Here is a 14,341-nt window from a genome sequence, read left to right on the forward strand (position 1 = left end):
AATCGATCGCATGGCTACGGCTTCCTTTCTTAAACCCTCAACCCTCCATTTCCCCACCACACTCCTCCTCCCCTCCTCCTCCTCCGCCTCCTCCTCCTCTTCTCTCCGCTTCCACGCCGCCTCCTATTTTAGTCTCTCCATTTCCCACCGTCGCCATCCCCTTTCGCCTCTTCCTGCCCGAGCCAAGGAGGCCGCCCTTGCAGTCGCTGGGGATGAGGAGCAAAAGGAGGATCTGGGCGCTGCCTTCGACGCAGAATCGGAGGCGAAGGCCGAAGAAGACTCTGGTGCGGCGGTCGCCGAGGAGGTGAACGCACAGGAGCGCCGGCCGTGCGAATTGTACGCATGCAATCTTCCCAGGAGTTGCGACATCTCCCAGCTCTTGGATATGTTCCAACCTTATGGCACCGTGGTTTCGGTCGAGGTTCATTCTTCTCCCTTTTCAGATGTTCCACTCTTCTTCAAGTTACCAGTTCAGGATTGACAGTAATTAATTGGCATTTTCTTAAACGGTAACAGGCTGATCATTCTCCATTGATTACAAAGATTTGGCCTTGTAAAGATCTTTGATTTTTTATCTGAAACTAACAGTGGATTACTACTCGACTATGGATGCATGATAACGTTTATGCGATTACACTATCAATTGTAAATATTTCATAGTCGATAAAAGACTTATAACGTTCAGTGCTAGTGATTCAGTGCCTTCTTTTTCTTGGCATATAGTTTTCCTGTTAGAGGAGAAAGTACTTCTTACAGTTAAATTGACTTTGTAAGCATGTATCTTTTGACATGTTGTCTGCCTACAAGAAGATTCAATGACTTGATAATTCAATTATATCTGTTAGAACTGATTCTTCTTTTACTGATTCATTCAATTTGGTTTTCCTATGAATCAAAAGTGCTTCCCATGAACTATACTCCCCCCATATGGCATTACCTTACCTTGACAAGTAGTTGATTAGTCACTCAAGTCTTACCAGAGCCACCTAACCTTGCTGTTAGTAATCATGCTTTTATTTAATTTGTTCTTATTAGTTCTTAACTGAAGCATGGACTTATTTCAGGTATCCAGAGATGCTAAGACTGGTCTTAGCCGAGGTTCTGGTTATGTTACAATGAGCTCTATACAAGAGCTAAAGCAGCAATGACTGCTTTGGATGGTTCAGTAAGTTTTGAAATTCTTTTATTCTACTGTGTTAGCTGTGTTTATATTATACCTGTCTTCCTGCAGGACCTTGGTGGGAGAGAAATGTGTGTCAAATTTTCGGCTGATATGACTTCTGGAAGGACAAACACCAAGGCCTTATATGCAACACCAAAAAAGAACATTGTCTTTGAGAGCCCCCACAAAGTCTATATTGGTAATCTTTCATGGTTGGTGAAACCTGAAGATCTGAGGAAATATTTTAGTGAATTTGGAAGTGTTTTAAGTACTAGGGTGCTTTACGATCGCAAAGGAGGGAAAAACCGCGTCTATGGTTTTATTTCATTCGCTTCTGATGATGAACTCAAGTCTGCACTGGAGACAAATGGATCGGTAGTTTTCCTGGTTTCCCGTAACATTGCAATTTGGAGCATGAAGTTTTAAACAACTATTCCTAATTATATATATATGTCTTCTTTCCGCAACATGTTTCTTGCAGGTATTTCGTGGGCGAACATTAGTGGTTAGGGAAGTCATAAACAGTGATGATCAATGATCCAACAGTTTGGTGTGTTCAATTAGGATGCATTTGTCATACTTGGCACTTGTAACAGGTACTGGTTCCTTGACTCTGATATTATGTTATCTTCAGAAACAATTCATTAGATCTTTATAATGTTGTTTGCATCCTGTTTGATTTGATAAATGGGTATCAAATTCTTCAGAAATGTTTCATTAAGTACACAAGCATGTTATCTGCATCTTTTAGTTTGTATAGTTTGATAAGACCTGTTCAGGATGAACTATCAACCTTGTAACTATCTTTAGATCAGTTTCACTGAAGACTTTGCTTGATAAATTACTGTTCATGTAGTATTTTGTTAATACATAGTTTCCCATTTTTCACAGGGAAGAGTCTACAATTTGTACTCAGTGAAGCTGCTGTTCATTGAGGTGCATGATATACATACAACAGGCTTCAGGCGTTTAAGTTGCATCCATGTGATTTTTTTTCCCCAACATTGTACCCGAAAATTAAACGTCTAGTTGATAACTTGATTGTCAAACATATTTTCTGTGAAATATTTTTTTAGAAAAAAAGAGAGTTTTTTTAATTTTATTTTTGTATGAATGTGGTACTAAAACATTTATAATGTTTCATTATTTAAAATTTTTATATTTTACATATCTTTTATTAATAGAGTTTTGATATTCCGCGAGACACATCCTATGTGATCCCGTGCGCGACCCCGTCGCTTCCGGCCGTCTTCGTCGCGCCATCCGACCACCGGACTAGGCCTGATCGACGCACCACTCGTCGGCGCGTCGGTCGATGTCGGATTCTGGCCGGATTGTGGTCGGAATTCGGCCGGAAACCGCTGAATCCAGTGTGCGACCGCATGGCGGTCCTTCCTCGGCCTGTCTTCGATCGTGATTTGGTCAGAAATTGATTGCGATTTGGTCGGAATCTGGCGTGGGGAATCTGGCGCGGCCACTGCCGAGTGTGATTCTGACCAAATTGCGCCGGACTCCGGCTGGATTGTGGCCGGAATTCGACGTCGGCCGACGCGCCAGTGAGTGGCGCGTCGATCGGGTTCGGTCCGGAGGTCGGCGGTGGCAGGACAGCGCGGCGAGGGCTGCAGCAGCAGCGGGGTTAGGGGGCAGAGCACTGTACATTCCCAATTTTAGACGATCAAATGTGGCGCGCGATCACGTGATGAACGATAAATTCGGCGTCGCACATGGGTGCGTAAAAAACAAGCACGCAGAATATCGTTTTCGTTTATTAATAAAGAGAATTGTATATAAAGTTATGCGCAGAGACTCATCTCAACGGCCGCGGGCGCATACTCTGGCGTCCTCGTACACCTTCCCCGCCCGGCAATAATACCCCTTCTCCGGCGCGCAGTGCGCGTCCTCCGAGCAGACGCAGAGCCCCTCCAGCGCGCACCCTTCCCTCACGATGCTCGTCGTCCTCCCTTGCAGTCCCAGCACCTGATCGCTCCACTCGCTCGAGAACAACCCCTCGGGATCAAACGCATCTTTCACCCTCAGGAACTCCCTCCGCTTGGCGTACTTCCCCGCCGCCCCCTCGAAGGCCAGGTTCCGGTTCTTGCCCCAGTGCGGCAGCCCGCCGTACTTGACCACCGCCATCTGCTCGATCTCCTCCAGCGCGTCCTCGTGGAGGCGCGGAGCCATCGGGTCGTCGCGGCTCCGGTAGTACGTTATGTCGAAGTCGACCGAGTCTTGCTGCTTTCCGAGGAAGGCCGTCGACGCCTTGACGAAGCGGATGATGATCCCGGCGTACAGCTCGACGCCGCAGAGGGCGTCGGAGTCGAGGTCGCGAAGCCTCTGCACGTCGCGGATGAAGTCGGAGGCGTTGGGGAGGGCGAGGCTGACGGCGGTCTGGTGGAAGAACTCGCCGCGGATGCGACGGTCCCACGGGCAGGAGGTGAGGAGGCCGTCGGCGGGGCTGCGGAGGCACCCGCCCGAGGATTGGAGCTTGTGCTGGTAGCCGATGACCGGATAGCCGGAGAAGAGGATCCCGTCGTTGGAGAGGCCATATCCGAGTAGGCGGATGGCGGAGGTCGTGACCTTGGAGTTCAAGCACTTGCCGCCGGCGTCTCCGACGCCCTCCGAGGTCTCCTCTGCGTACAACAAAACTCACTTGGCCCCTATATTTTATCTTTTTTAAAATGAAACCCCCTAACTGTTGTTTACTTGGGTGGAAATTAAGCAGAAGGAACGAAATGAACCAAAGGAAATGAGGTAGATTAAATCAAATGTCAAAATTAGACCTTTTCTACACGGTTGGTTCTACGATGATATGTGAGTAAGTAAATTAAAAAGATACAGTTGGCCATGATGGAGAGTGCATTATCTCGGCTTCGCTGAAATTTAATCATTGTTCACTTCAGTAATTTTACTTTAATTTCAATTCTTTTCTTCTGCAAAAGGTGGAATCTGCCACCTTAGCGGCTCTACATGGTCGGGCCCACGACTATCTGTGAGGAGGTAAATCGAGAAACTGCAGTTGGTCACGACACAGGAGGGTATTGTCTAGTTTCGTCAGAATTCGAATCTTTGTCTTCTTTTGCAAGTCTATTACGTCGTAACCAACTCAGCTATGTCTCGGAAGCAATTGATCAAATAAATGAAGGGTCAGCCAACAGCGGCGAGGGAAAATTTGGGGGTGAAATGTTAAAAATATAAAAACACAGGAGTATTTTGGAAGAACCAGTTTATGGAGAAGAAATCAAATTTTAAATTTAGATTAATTACCTGCCGACCGAACAGCTTCCGACGCCAAGGTCGCCGTGGAACGGAACCCGACGAAGTCGAAGCGGCCGTCGCCGGGAGTACCGTCGGAGACCCGATCGTCGATCCGGTAGGTAGCGCTCCGGTGACCGGGGTACCACGACACGTCGGCGAACTCGTGCTGCTCGCCGAAAGCGACGAGCTTCGCCGCCAGATCTGAATCATCGCGAGTCGAGAACGTGATCGACCTCTTGAACAGCGGCTGCACCTCCAACGTCACCTGCAAATTAAATCCAGCGATTTCACGGCGATAAATGAAAACTCCGAGGGAGTATGTTGAGAATCCTTAGTAAGGTGCTCGTCGTCGGACCTCCGAGATGACTCCGAGGACTCCGAGGGAGACCTTGACGGCGTCCAACTCCGGGTCGCCGGCCTCCAGCACCCTCACCTTGGCGTACCCCTCCGCCGGCGTCGCCGGCGTCACCAGGCGCACCCCCACCACGTACTCGTGCACTGCGCCGCCCTTCCCCCACAGAGAGCTCCCGTGTGCCCCCGTCGCCAGCAGACCCCCCACCGTCACCCCCGACCAGTAGGTCGCGTGCTGCAGCGCCACCCCAGCCGCCCCCGCAGCCTCGATCACGTCCGCCAGCACCGCCCCGCCCTCCGCCGTGATCGTCGTCGCTCCCGCTGCCGCGACGACGCGGTTGAGTCGCCGCGTGCCGATGAGGAGCCCGGCGCCGTCGCCGGCGCCGGGGCAGGACAGCTTGGGAATGCTGTGGGAGTAGCGCGTGACGACCTTCATCTTCCGGCCGGTGGCCGCGCCGGCGGCCACCGCGGCGACGAGCTCCTGCTCGGTGGACGGGTACACGACCTCCGCCGCGGAGCAGACGGAGCGGTCGGGGAAGGCGCCGTAGGCGTTGGTGAAGGTGCACTTGGTGGTGCCGCCGGAGGCGCACTGCACGGGCTCCGGCGGGGGGCTACAATTCACGACGCCGCCATGTAGCCATGGAATCAAAAGGCTATTGTACTGAAGCAAAAGAAGACAAACTTTAAGAAACCCAATGATGAGCCTTCTCATGATTCAATTCCCACCCGACACGCACACATCCATGTAAGCTTTCTGCTGCCATATATATAACATTTAGGTTCACATAAAACAAAATTAAATAATTTATATATATTATACAAAATAATAAAATTATATATATATAATTTTAATATTATGCACTAAGTGCGCGCCTGTGCGCAACACATGATCCACCATTTATCACGCAATCGTGCACCAAATCTGACCATCCAAATGTAAGAATGCACAATCTTCCGCCTCCCTGGCCCTCGCCGCTTCCCGCCACCCTCGCCGCGTCGTCTGGCCACCGCCAGTCGCGGGCCCAAGCCTGATCGACGCGCCACTCGCCAGCACGTCAACCAGCATCGGATTCCAGCAGGATTGTGCCCGGAATCTGATGCAATTTGGTCGGAAACGCGACCGACAATGGCGTGCGCCGATTTCCAACCAAATCGCAGCTGAATTCCGACGGAATCGTGGTCGGAGACTAGGCAAGGAAGGACCAGTGTTGCCCCCGCCGGTCTCCAACCGCAATTTGGTCAGAAACGACACGTGCCACTGACGATCGCGGTGTTGCCCCCGCCGGTCTCCAATCGCAATTTGGTCATAAACGACACGTGTCACTGACGATCGTGTTCCAACTAAATTGCGTTGGATTCTAATCACAATCCGATCGAAATCCGACGTCGGCCGATACGACGATGAGTGACGCATCGATCGGGTCTGATCCGGCGATCGATGGTGGTCAGATAACACGGTAAGGGTGGCTAGAAGCGCTGGGCGTCGGCTGTGTCGATATATACACATGCACAACATCTACAATTGAAACGTTTGAAAGTGATTCGGATACTTGCGCATTCAATCACAAATGAATATTTAACAGATAGATTTTGATTGTCATAAATTTTTATCATTATCTTTTGGAAGTAAGTTATAATGATCAAACGATATCCTCAAATAGAAAAGATTTTATTTTTTTAGATATTATTCTTCCAAAGATTATAATAAAAATAATAATTTATTATTCAAGCATCAAGACACTTCCATATGTTTTAAAGCGTCTACTTTATCTCGCGTATGTGTCCCTAATCTTCACTCCAACATACCTTGTAATTATTGGGACAACATGTTTTTTTGGGGGGCCCACGTAATTTGCATATGTTGTTGGTGCTTTAGTGGTGGGTTTGGGATTCGAACATTTTCGATGCCTTTATGGATTCCACTCAGCTGCGCAGAGAGAGAGAGAGAGAGAGTGGACAGCAGTTCAGTTAGTTGGCCGATCAGTCGAGCACTATTTACTTATTTATGCGATACAGATCGGCCAACTGCTTCGGTGCTGGACGCCGTGCACAAGCATTTACTTATCCATCATTGATTCAACCAGCTATCTTTGTGGCCAACGTTGTTGGGAACAAAGGTGGATTCGTCGGTCCCGGGGGCATAGTTGAGTTGATTATGACGTAACAAAATTGTAGAAGAGGACAAGGGTTCGAATCCTGACAAAGTCAGGCAATATCCTCCTGCATCGTGATCAACTGTAATTTTCCGATTTACCTCCTCACAAATGGTCGTAGGACCGATCGTGTGGGGTCGCTAAGATGGTGGATTCCACCTTTTTTTGCAGAAGAGGTGGATTCGTCGTTATAAATGAGCTCAATCGAATTAAATTTTATAATATTTAAATTTATTTAATAATATAATTAAATCGAATTGAGTTTAAAATAAATTTTAAAATAATTATTAAACTTGGTTTGAATTTTTTATGAGTTTAAATTTTATTAAGTTTGATTTGAATTTTATTCGTTTAATATCAAATTTATTTGATTATTTTAAGATTTTATATTTTTAAATTTGATTGATTGATAATTAAATTTAATAATATAAATTTATTTATTTAATATATTAATAAAAAATTTATTAATAAACATATTAATATATATATATATATATTCAATTTATTTAATTAATCTTATATAGAATAAATATAAATAAGTCGTAGCCGTGCAATTGACAAGAGAAAAATGATACGCTACATGAAAAATGTAACATAAAACTTAACATAACACATTCAACTGCATGGATGTGGGTCCTACTGCATGAATGTGAGACTCACTATATGGAGTGTGTCATGTTGAATTTTATACTATATTTTTCATGTAGTGTACCATTGATTGCTCTTGACAAAGAGAGGCGTAAGAGGAAGACAGGGTGATTTTGTAAAATTTAGAGAAATTGGGGGATTAATATGTCAGATCTCATTCTCCGGGTTGGGTCAAATTTGGGTTTGGGTTTGGGCCGACCGCAGGTGTAGTTCGAGTTTTTCTACTACCACCGCTACGCTGCCCCCTCCCCACCCCCACCCCCACCAAACACACCGAGCTGTGTCTGTAAATTTCGGCGGAGCGGGCGAAGAACGCGGAGGAGAAAATGCCGATCGGAGCGCCGGAGATGGCTAGGCCGCAGTTCGTTCTATTTGGGGATTCCATCGCGGAGCAATCCGTCAGGCACGGCGGGTGGGGGGCTTCTCTCGCAAACACTTACTCAAGGTTCCGCTCTTTCTTACTACGTTTCTCGTTAACGCGATCCTCCTATTGCGAGTTTTCTGTCTGGATCCGATCGTAAAGTGTTCTGAATCTTCAGCATCTGTTCCTCCATGTTCTCTTTCATAAACAGTAGTGGATTTCTTCATAGTTGTCGAACTAGAAATTCTTTATTTTTCTTAAGAATCTTGGTCTGTGGATGCGATGAACACTCTATGGCTAATGTTTTCCAAAATTTGTGATCGTTGGGGCCTCTTAAATATACCTGAATCCCTCTTGTTTAATCATCTTCTGGTACTGCGTCATAAAGTTAACTAGGTTGTACTTTAAATGGATGAAGTACATTATAGAAAAGTTGAAGACAATTATGGTGTTGTCTTAGAATATTTAGATTTAACTTCATTTCTTCATGAATGTTCTTTGAATTTTCAGCTGTTTGTCTTACCATGCTTGCATCTTTCTCAATTTCAAAGCTGATGTAATGGTAACTTGGTAAGAGATTATGTTGGCTGTTTATCACTCAGTGGAATTTTGATTAATGTGATCAAATAAGTCCGAACTTAGGTTCTAATTATATTTGATATGTGTGTCTAAGTGTATAGGGACTTAAGACAATACTCGTAGTCTAGATAGAGTAAACTTTGACAAAAGATGCAAGTAAATGAGAAGGATGACACGAGAAAGAAGTCAATGAGCTCGATTCATCCGAGATACGAGAGCTGCAGAAGAGTATTCCAAGAAAAACATACAAGAGCGAACCGGAAGGGCTTGGTGCATTCGAAGGATGAGAAGCTGAAAGAAATACTACGCAAGATAACCAAAGCAAAACGGACGAGAAAAATGATCAACACGAGGTTAACCATTCAAGCGCCCAGATCTATTTCGGCTGCCTCGAAGTCTAAGTGCTCGGATCCATTCCAAGCACCTGAATATCCATTTCAAGTCAATGTGAGTCATTGCTGAGATGAATGAGGATAGAGTCCACGTCAACGGAATCCAAGCGTTTGGATTGGTTCCAGATGCTTGGATTGTAAGGAATCATCCAGAACTATTAGCGAACCATTGCCAGTGGATTGGGTTCGATAAATCGAAGTGCCCGGAAAGCTTCCAGGCCTCAGAACTGTCACGTCAGCACAACGGTCAGATCGAAGAAAAAACTATAAATAGACTGAAACTCGAAGAAGAAAGAACACACTCAATTTGATTTGTTCTCCTTCAATTTGTTTTAGTATCTACGCTCAATCATTATACGAGATTTCTTCATCTCTGGATCATTTCCGACGAAGAAATTTTGAGTAGAGCCTTCTTAGTTCTTGGACTAACAACCCGAGGGTTGTGGCCAAGTAAATTTTGTGTTCCTCGTATTTCTTTTATATTATATTTTTATTTTAATTAGTGTGTTCATGTTAAAACGTTAATAAAAGAAAAAGGTTTATTTTTATTACAAGTTACTATTTATCCCTCTCCTCGAAGGATCTAAGAATAGCTTCCCCTGCACCAATGGTAACTACAACACAAGATGAGTTCTATTTTTGCTTAATCAATCCCATTTTCCCCCTTGTTTTAGTCTTTAAATGGCTCTTTGGACCAAACTATTCTATCAGTTCTGGTCCAGTTTACCAGACATGGGAAGACAATCAGAATATGAAAAATAAAAAAGAAAAGAAGCATTATCACTGTGTTGAACTCAATTTTTGAAACTATTTGCACGGTCGATACAATAAATATTTCAGCTATTGGCAAATGTTAGAAACTTAATCACATTCCATTTTATTATGCCTTATTTTGTATTATAAAATATTATTGGTGATATTAGCAATTATTTATGTTTTTGTGATTTATAGCGATAATTTTCTTAATGCAATCATGCATTAGTCTACAATGCATCTAAACTGTGTTAACTATTAACTAGACAGGTTCTAAACGATCGATCTCATGATTATATGTGAGAAACCAGATCACATTCCTCTTGCTTACAGTTTTTGGATCTCAAAATTTAAATAATTCTACTCAAACTCTTTTACTCTTTTTAAGAAATCCAATTAATATATTTGTTTTTTTTTCATATGAAATTCAATTATTTTAATATAAGAGTAATGATTCATAGCATGAAAAATACCGTCCTCCGACCCCTCGCTACTGTTGCCGTTGCTGCTTTGCCGTCCGACCACCGTCGGCCGCCGCCCCGGGCAAAATGCAGCATGACATTCACATTGATAGTGGATCCCACGTATGTCAGTGGGACTCATTACATGCAGTTATGAGTGTCATGCCAAATCGCATGCTGACATTCTTCATGAATCATTACTCTTTAAATAATTATACTCAAACTCTTTTACTCGTTCGGGCGTTAGTGGCCGGACGGCGAAATCCAATTAATATATTTGTTTTTTTTTTACATATGGGCTCTCATTTATTTTGGTTCAATTTGCACTAACGGGTACGGATTGGTCGGTTTCGATTTCGGTTCGATCCGAATGCAAACTCGGACTCCGCTTTATCCGCGTTATCGGTAGCCCTCGACGGTGAACCCAAAGCAGCAAGCGGCGACGGCAGGAGCAGTAGGGGAGCCATGGCGGAGGCGATCGCCCTGAGCAGCGGCTACAGGATGCCCATCGTCGGCCTCGGCGTGTGGCGGATGGAGACCCAATCCATCCGAGATCTCATCCTCTCCGCCTTCACCATCGGCTATCGCCATCTCGATTGCGCCGGTACTGGCTTCTCTCTGAGAAGATAGTGCTGATTTGATTCTTCCGTCTTTCGGCCCTTTCGATCGAAAACGGATATCCCTAATTCCACGTTCTACGAACGAAAGTTATTGGGGAAAACCTAGAATTGCTGCTAAAAATGTCCCGCATCATGCAGCTGATTACCAGAATGAAGCTGAAGTTGGTGAAGCACTTGCAGAGGCTTTTCGTACTGGAGTTGTCAAAAGAGAAGAAGTTTTCATCACCACCAAGGTATTTTAGTGTACTATTGTTAATGTGAATCTTTATCTGCAGTTTTCTAATTTCGTTTTTTTTTTGTCTTTAATTTTGTCTATGAGTGTTGTGATAGCTATGGAATTCGGATCACGGGCATGTGCTCGAGGCTTGCAAGGACAGCTTGAAGAAACTCCAGCTAGACTATCTTGATCTCTACCTTGTTCACTTTCCAGTGGCTACGAGACATACTGGTAAAATTATTCCCAATATGCGCAAGTAATACCTTCTTGACTTTGTCATCCTAGAACCTTACGCACAAGATTTGGACATTCATGCATGTAGGGGTTGGAACAACTGCTAGTGCTCTTGGTGATGATGGTGTTCTCGATATAGATACAACCATATCGCTTGAGACCACTTGGCATGCAATGGAGGAACTTGTTAACTTGGGACTGGTTAGGAGCATTGGAATTAGGTGAATTTTTGTGGTTGCACTTCAATAATCCTCTGTTTTTTTTTTCTGTTTGTTTAAAAGTTTATATTGCATTATTTCAGTAATCATACATGAATCATGAGTATTAACAATGCAAATTAGTTATCTCCATATCTGATATGTAGGAATAAGCAGTCTATTAATGATGAAAAAGTTGTCATTAATGTTACATGACTTAGGCCGACGAATTTAGTATCGAAATTATTCTCACCCAAACATTAGTGACAAATTATTAAGTTCTAGTGATAACATTTTTAGCATTGATAGATACTTTTTTGTAGTTATATTTTGAAACTGACATAGTTATGATAGGCACAAGGAATGTGTGCTTTACACTCATTTTTTGGCTCACTATGTAAGCCTAAAGATCCTAGATTTGTGGATCCTGAATGTAAGCTTGTTGAGAATTGAACTTCTGTAAAAATGGTTTAAGCAATATTTCTTTAGCATCATGCTTATTGTTATATGTTTGCTTATAATTAAATTTATTTCACATTATCATTCTAGTAAGTTCCTTTTACATTGTTATTTAGACTCTTTTTTACTTTTGTATCTTGTTTTTTAGTGACCTTTTACCTGCATGCCGATGGAAATCTCATCTTTTGCTAGACAAGGCAAAGTAATGCAATTAGGCCTATACCAAAGAATTTGTATAATGCGCCCCTATTGTTTATCAGTCTGCTGTAAGCATGATGTTAAACAAACTTTTGTAACATGAATCTCAAATAAATCTTGGCTTCTACAGTTTAGTTGTCTATACTGATCGATAGTCCACTGGTGCAGCAACTACGACATATTTCTCACAAGAGACTGCTTGGCATACTCCAAAATCAAGCCTTCGGTTAACCAAATTGAGACTCACCCATATTTTCAACGGGACTCTCTTGTCAAATTTTGCCAAAAGCATGGAATCTGTGTAACTGCTCATACACCTATTGGTGGTGCTGCTGCTAATGCCGAATGGTTTGGCACCATTTCCTGCCTTGACGATCCAGTCATAAAGGTAATTGAGAGGGATGAAATATTGTAGTGCAGTTATCAAGAGAATTATTATGTGACATATATATACGACTCGACATAATACCCTATAGTTAAAGCATTAATAATACATATAATAACTTTCTTAATTGTAACAAAGGTGAAGAAGCTATTCGATGTTGATACCCCTATTTTCAGTGAGCTTTTGCATTCTGACATAATTATTAATCATTCTATCAATTAATAACATGGTATTTTTCTTTCTTTGGAAATGATCAGTCCTTGGCGGAGAAATACAACAAGACAGCTGCTCAGCTCATTCTCAGGTGGGGCATCCAGAGAAACACTGTTGTTATACCGAAGACTTCGAAGGTCGAAAGGCTGCACGAGAATTTCAAATTGTTTGATTTTGCCATATCAGACGAGGACATGGAGAGGATCAAAGGTATCGATCGGAAGTACAGAACAAATCAACCGGCCAAATTCTGGGGGATTGATCTCTATGCGTAATGCCAGTGATCAAGAGTAGGATATGATTGCATCCCTATGATAATGCTTGGGGTTCAAACAATTAGGAGCTGCAGGTTTAGTATATTTGACTGTTGTTATTGATCTGATGATCTCTTTTCACATTGGACTTGATCTGACTTTGTGTTTGGACTACCATTAGCTGGTTTCGCCTATTAGTTTTTGGTTTTATGTCTTCCATTTTTTGCTAATCTCAACTTGACCTCTCAATATCGATTTATGGAAGGTTGGTCTTTAATATTGAAAAAGTAATGGTAGGTTCATAATGCCATGTTGTGCTATATAATCCAAACCCATGCAATGATTTCTCTTGGCTTGGTGATGGCATCGTTGTGCTCAATTTGGCTAGGGCAACTCCAAGAGGAAGGGCAATGATCCTATCCAATCATTGATCTTCGACCACCTTCAAAGCAAAGAAGTTTGAAAATTGCATTGGGTGAACCATTTGCCGTGTGTTGCTTGCCGGTTTTGCTACTCCAATCAGTTTTTTTTCCTTATAAGTTGGATTTGATTGTTATTTTTCTATATGAATGTTGCTTTAGGCTAATCTTGTTTTTGAAGCATGCTTTTCAGATTGATTTAGGGTTTGCTAAGCTATAACATGATGAAGAGGCATGCTGAGTGTGCCGAACGATATTCGGTTTAACTCCAACTCAAACAAGATCCCAAGGCTCTCAAGTTTAGCCGCGCGGATGGCTTAGTCTCACCGAGCCCAACAAATACTATTACAAGGTACATCCCAAAGCCTCAGTTGCTTAGAATTCTCAAAAGCTTACAAAGAATATTTCAACAGGATATGCCACCCAAGGGTCTCTCTCATTGCCCATTATTTCCTATAGCTTTACAAAGGAGAGGTAAAGGGATGGCATCAATCTCTTTCAAAGCATCCACCATACTCACTCTTCTTTCTCTCCGGCCTCTTGTTAAGTGTGTTCCGGTCCGATTGAATTTGAACTGGAATTTTTGATGGTTTGACATAGATATCATGGAAGCAAGAAGAATAAATAGAGGGAGAAATATGGAACAACATCTAATTAATATCCATGGTATAACCTTTCAAGCCTTTGGCATATGCCATTTCATTGCTCTTGACATCTAACATCTTGCCTTTGACTTATAAAAGGACCCTGCAAGGTTGAGAGATAGCAAAGGAAGGAGAGGAACATGTCCAATAGGTGATATAAATTCAGGGTTACTTAAGCAACTCAGTCTTAGGGCTTCCTCTTCCTTGGCAGGCTGAAGGCAAAAAACCATGCATTCATTCATGTTTTCAACAATATGTATTGGTAGTTAGTTATTGATTATTCGATTAATGACTACACATATCATTATATTTCTTAAGTAGGGTGTCTATATATAGCTATCCATTTTCCTTTATGATGTCTTCAAACTTTAAAATGTTCTTATTTT

General features: G+C 43.1%; 2 protein-coding genes and 1 pseudogene across 2 annotated transcripts; 2 read left to right on the plus strand and 1 right to left on the minus strand.

Moving 5' to 3' along the window:
- Window positions 1-10: 10 nt before the first annotated feature.
- Window positions 11-2,275, plus strand: LOC141822263 (28 kDa ribonucleoprotein, chloroplastic-like; annotated as a pseudogene).
- Window positions 2,276-2,973: 698 nt separating this feature from the next.
- LOC141821933 (putative L-gulonolactone oxidase 4) lies at window positions 2,974-5,480 on the minus strand. The gene is made up of 3 exons (XM_074709320.1): window positions 4,773-5,480; window positions 4,427-4,682; window positions 2,974-3,792 (listed from the first exon to the last, which is right to left on the minus strand). The coding sequence occupies exons 1-3, from the start codon at window positions 5,478-5,480 to the stop codon at window positions 2,975-2,977; spliced, it is 1,782 nt and encodes a 593-aa protein (XP_074565421.1). The 3' UTR covers window position 2,974.
- Window positions 5,481-10,533: 5,053 nt separating this feature from the next.
- LOC141821093 (NADP-dependent D-sorbitol-6-phosphate dehydrogenase-like) lies at window positions 10,534-13,179 on the plus strand. The gene is made up of 6 exons (XM_074708459.1): window positions 10,534-10,719; window positions 10,874-10,968; window positions 11,066-11,183; window positions 11,275-11,407; window positions 12,209-12,428; window positions 12,683-13,179. The coding sequence occupies exons 1-6, from the start codon at window positions 10,581-10,583 to the stop codon at window positions 12,911-12,913; spliced, it is 936 nt and encodes a 311-aa protein (XP_074564560.1). The 5' UTR covers window positions 10,534-10,580; the 3' UTR covers window positions 12,914-13,179.
- Window positions 13,180-14,341: the final 1,162 nt, after the last annotated feature.

The sequence above is a fragment of the Curcuma longa genome, chromosome 2 (assembly GCF_044706935.1).
Source record: "Curcuma longa cultivar G26 ecotype Majalengka, Jawa Barat chromosome 2, ITB_CL_G26_1.1, whole genome shotgun sequence".
In the NCBI taxonomy this organism is placed as follows: domain Eukaryota; kingdom Viridiplantae; phylum Streptophyta; class Magnoliopsida; order Zingiberales; family Zingiberaceae; genus Curcuma; species Curcuma longa.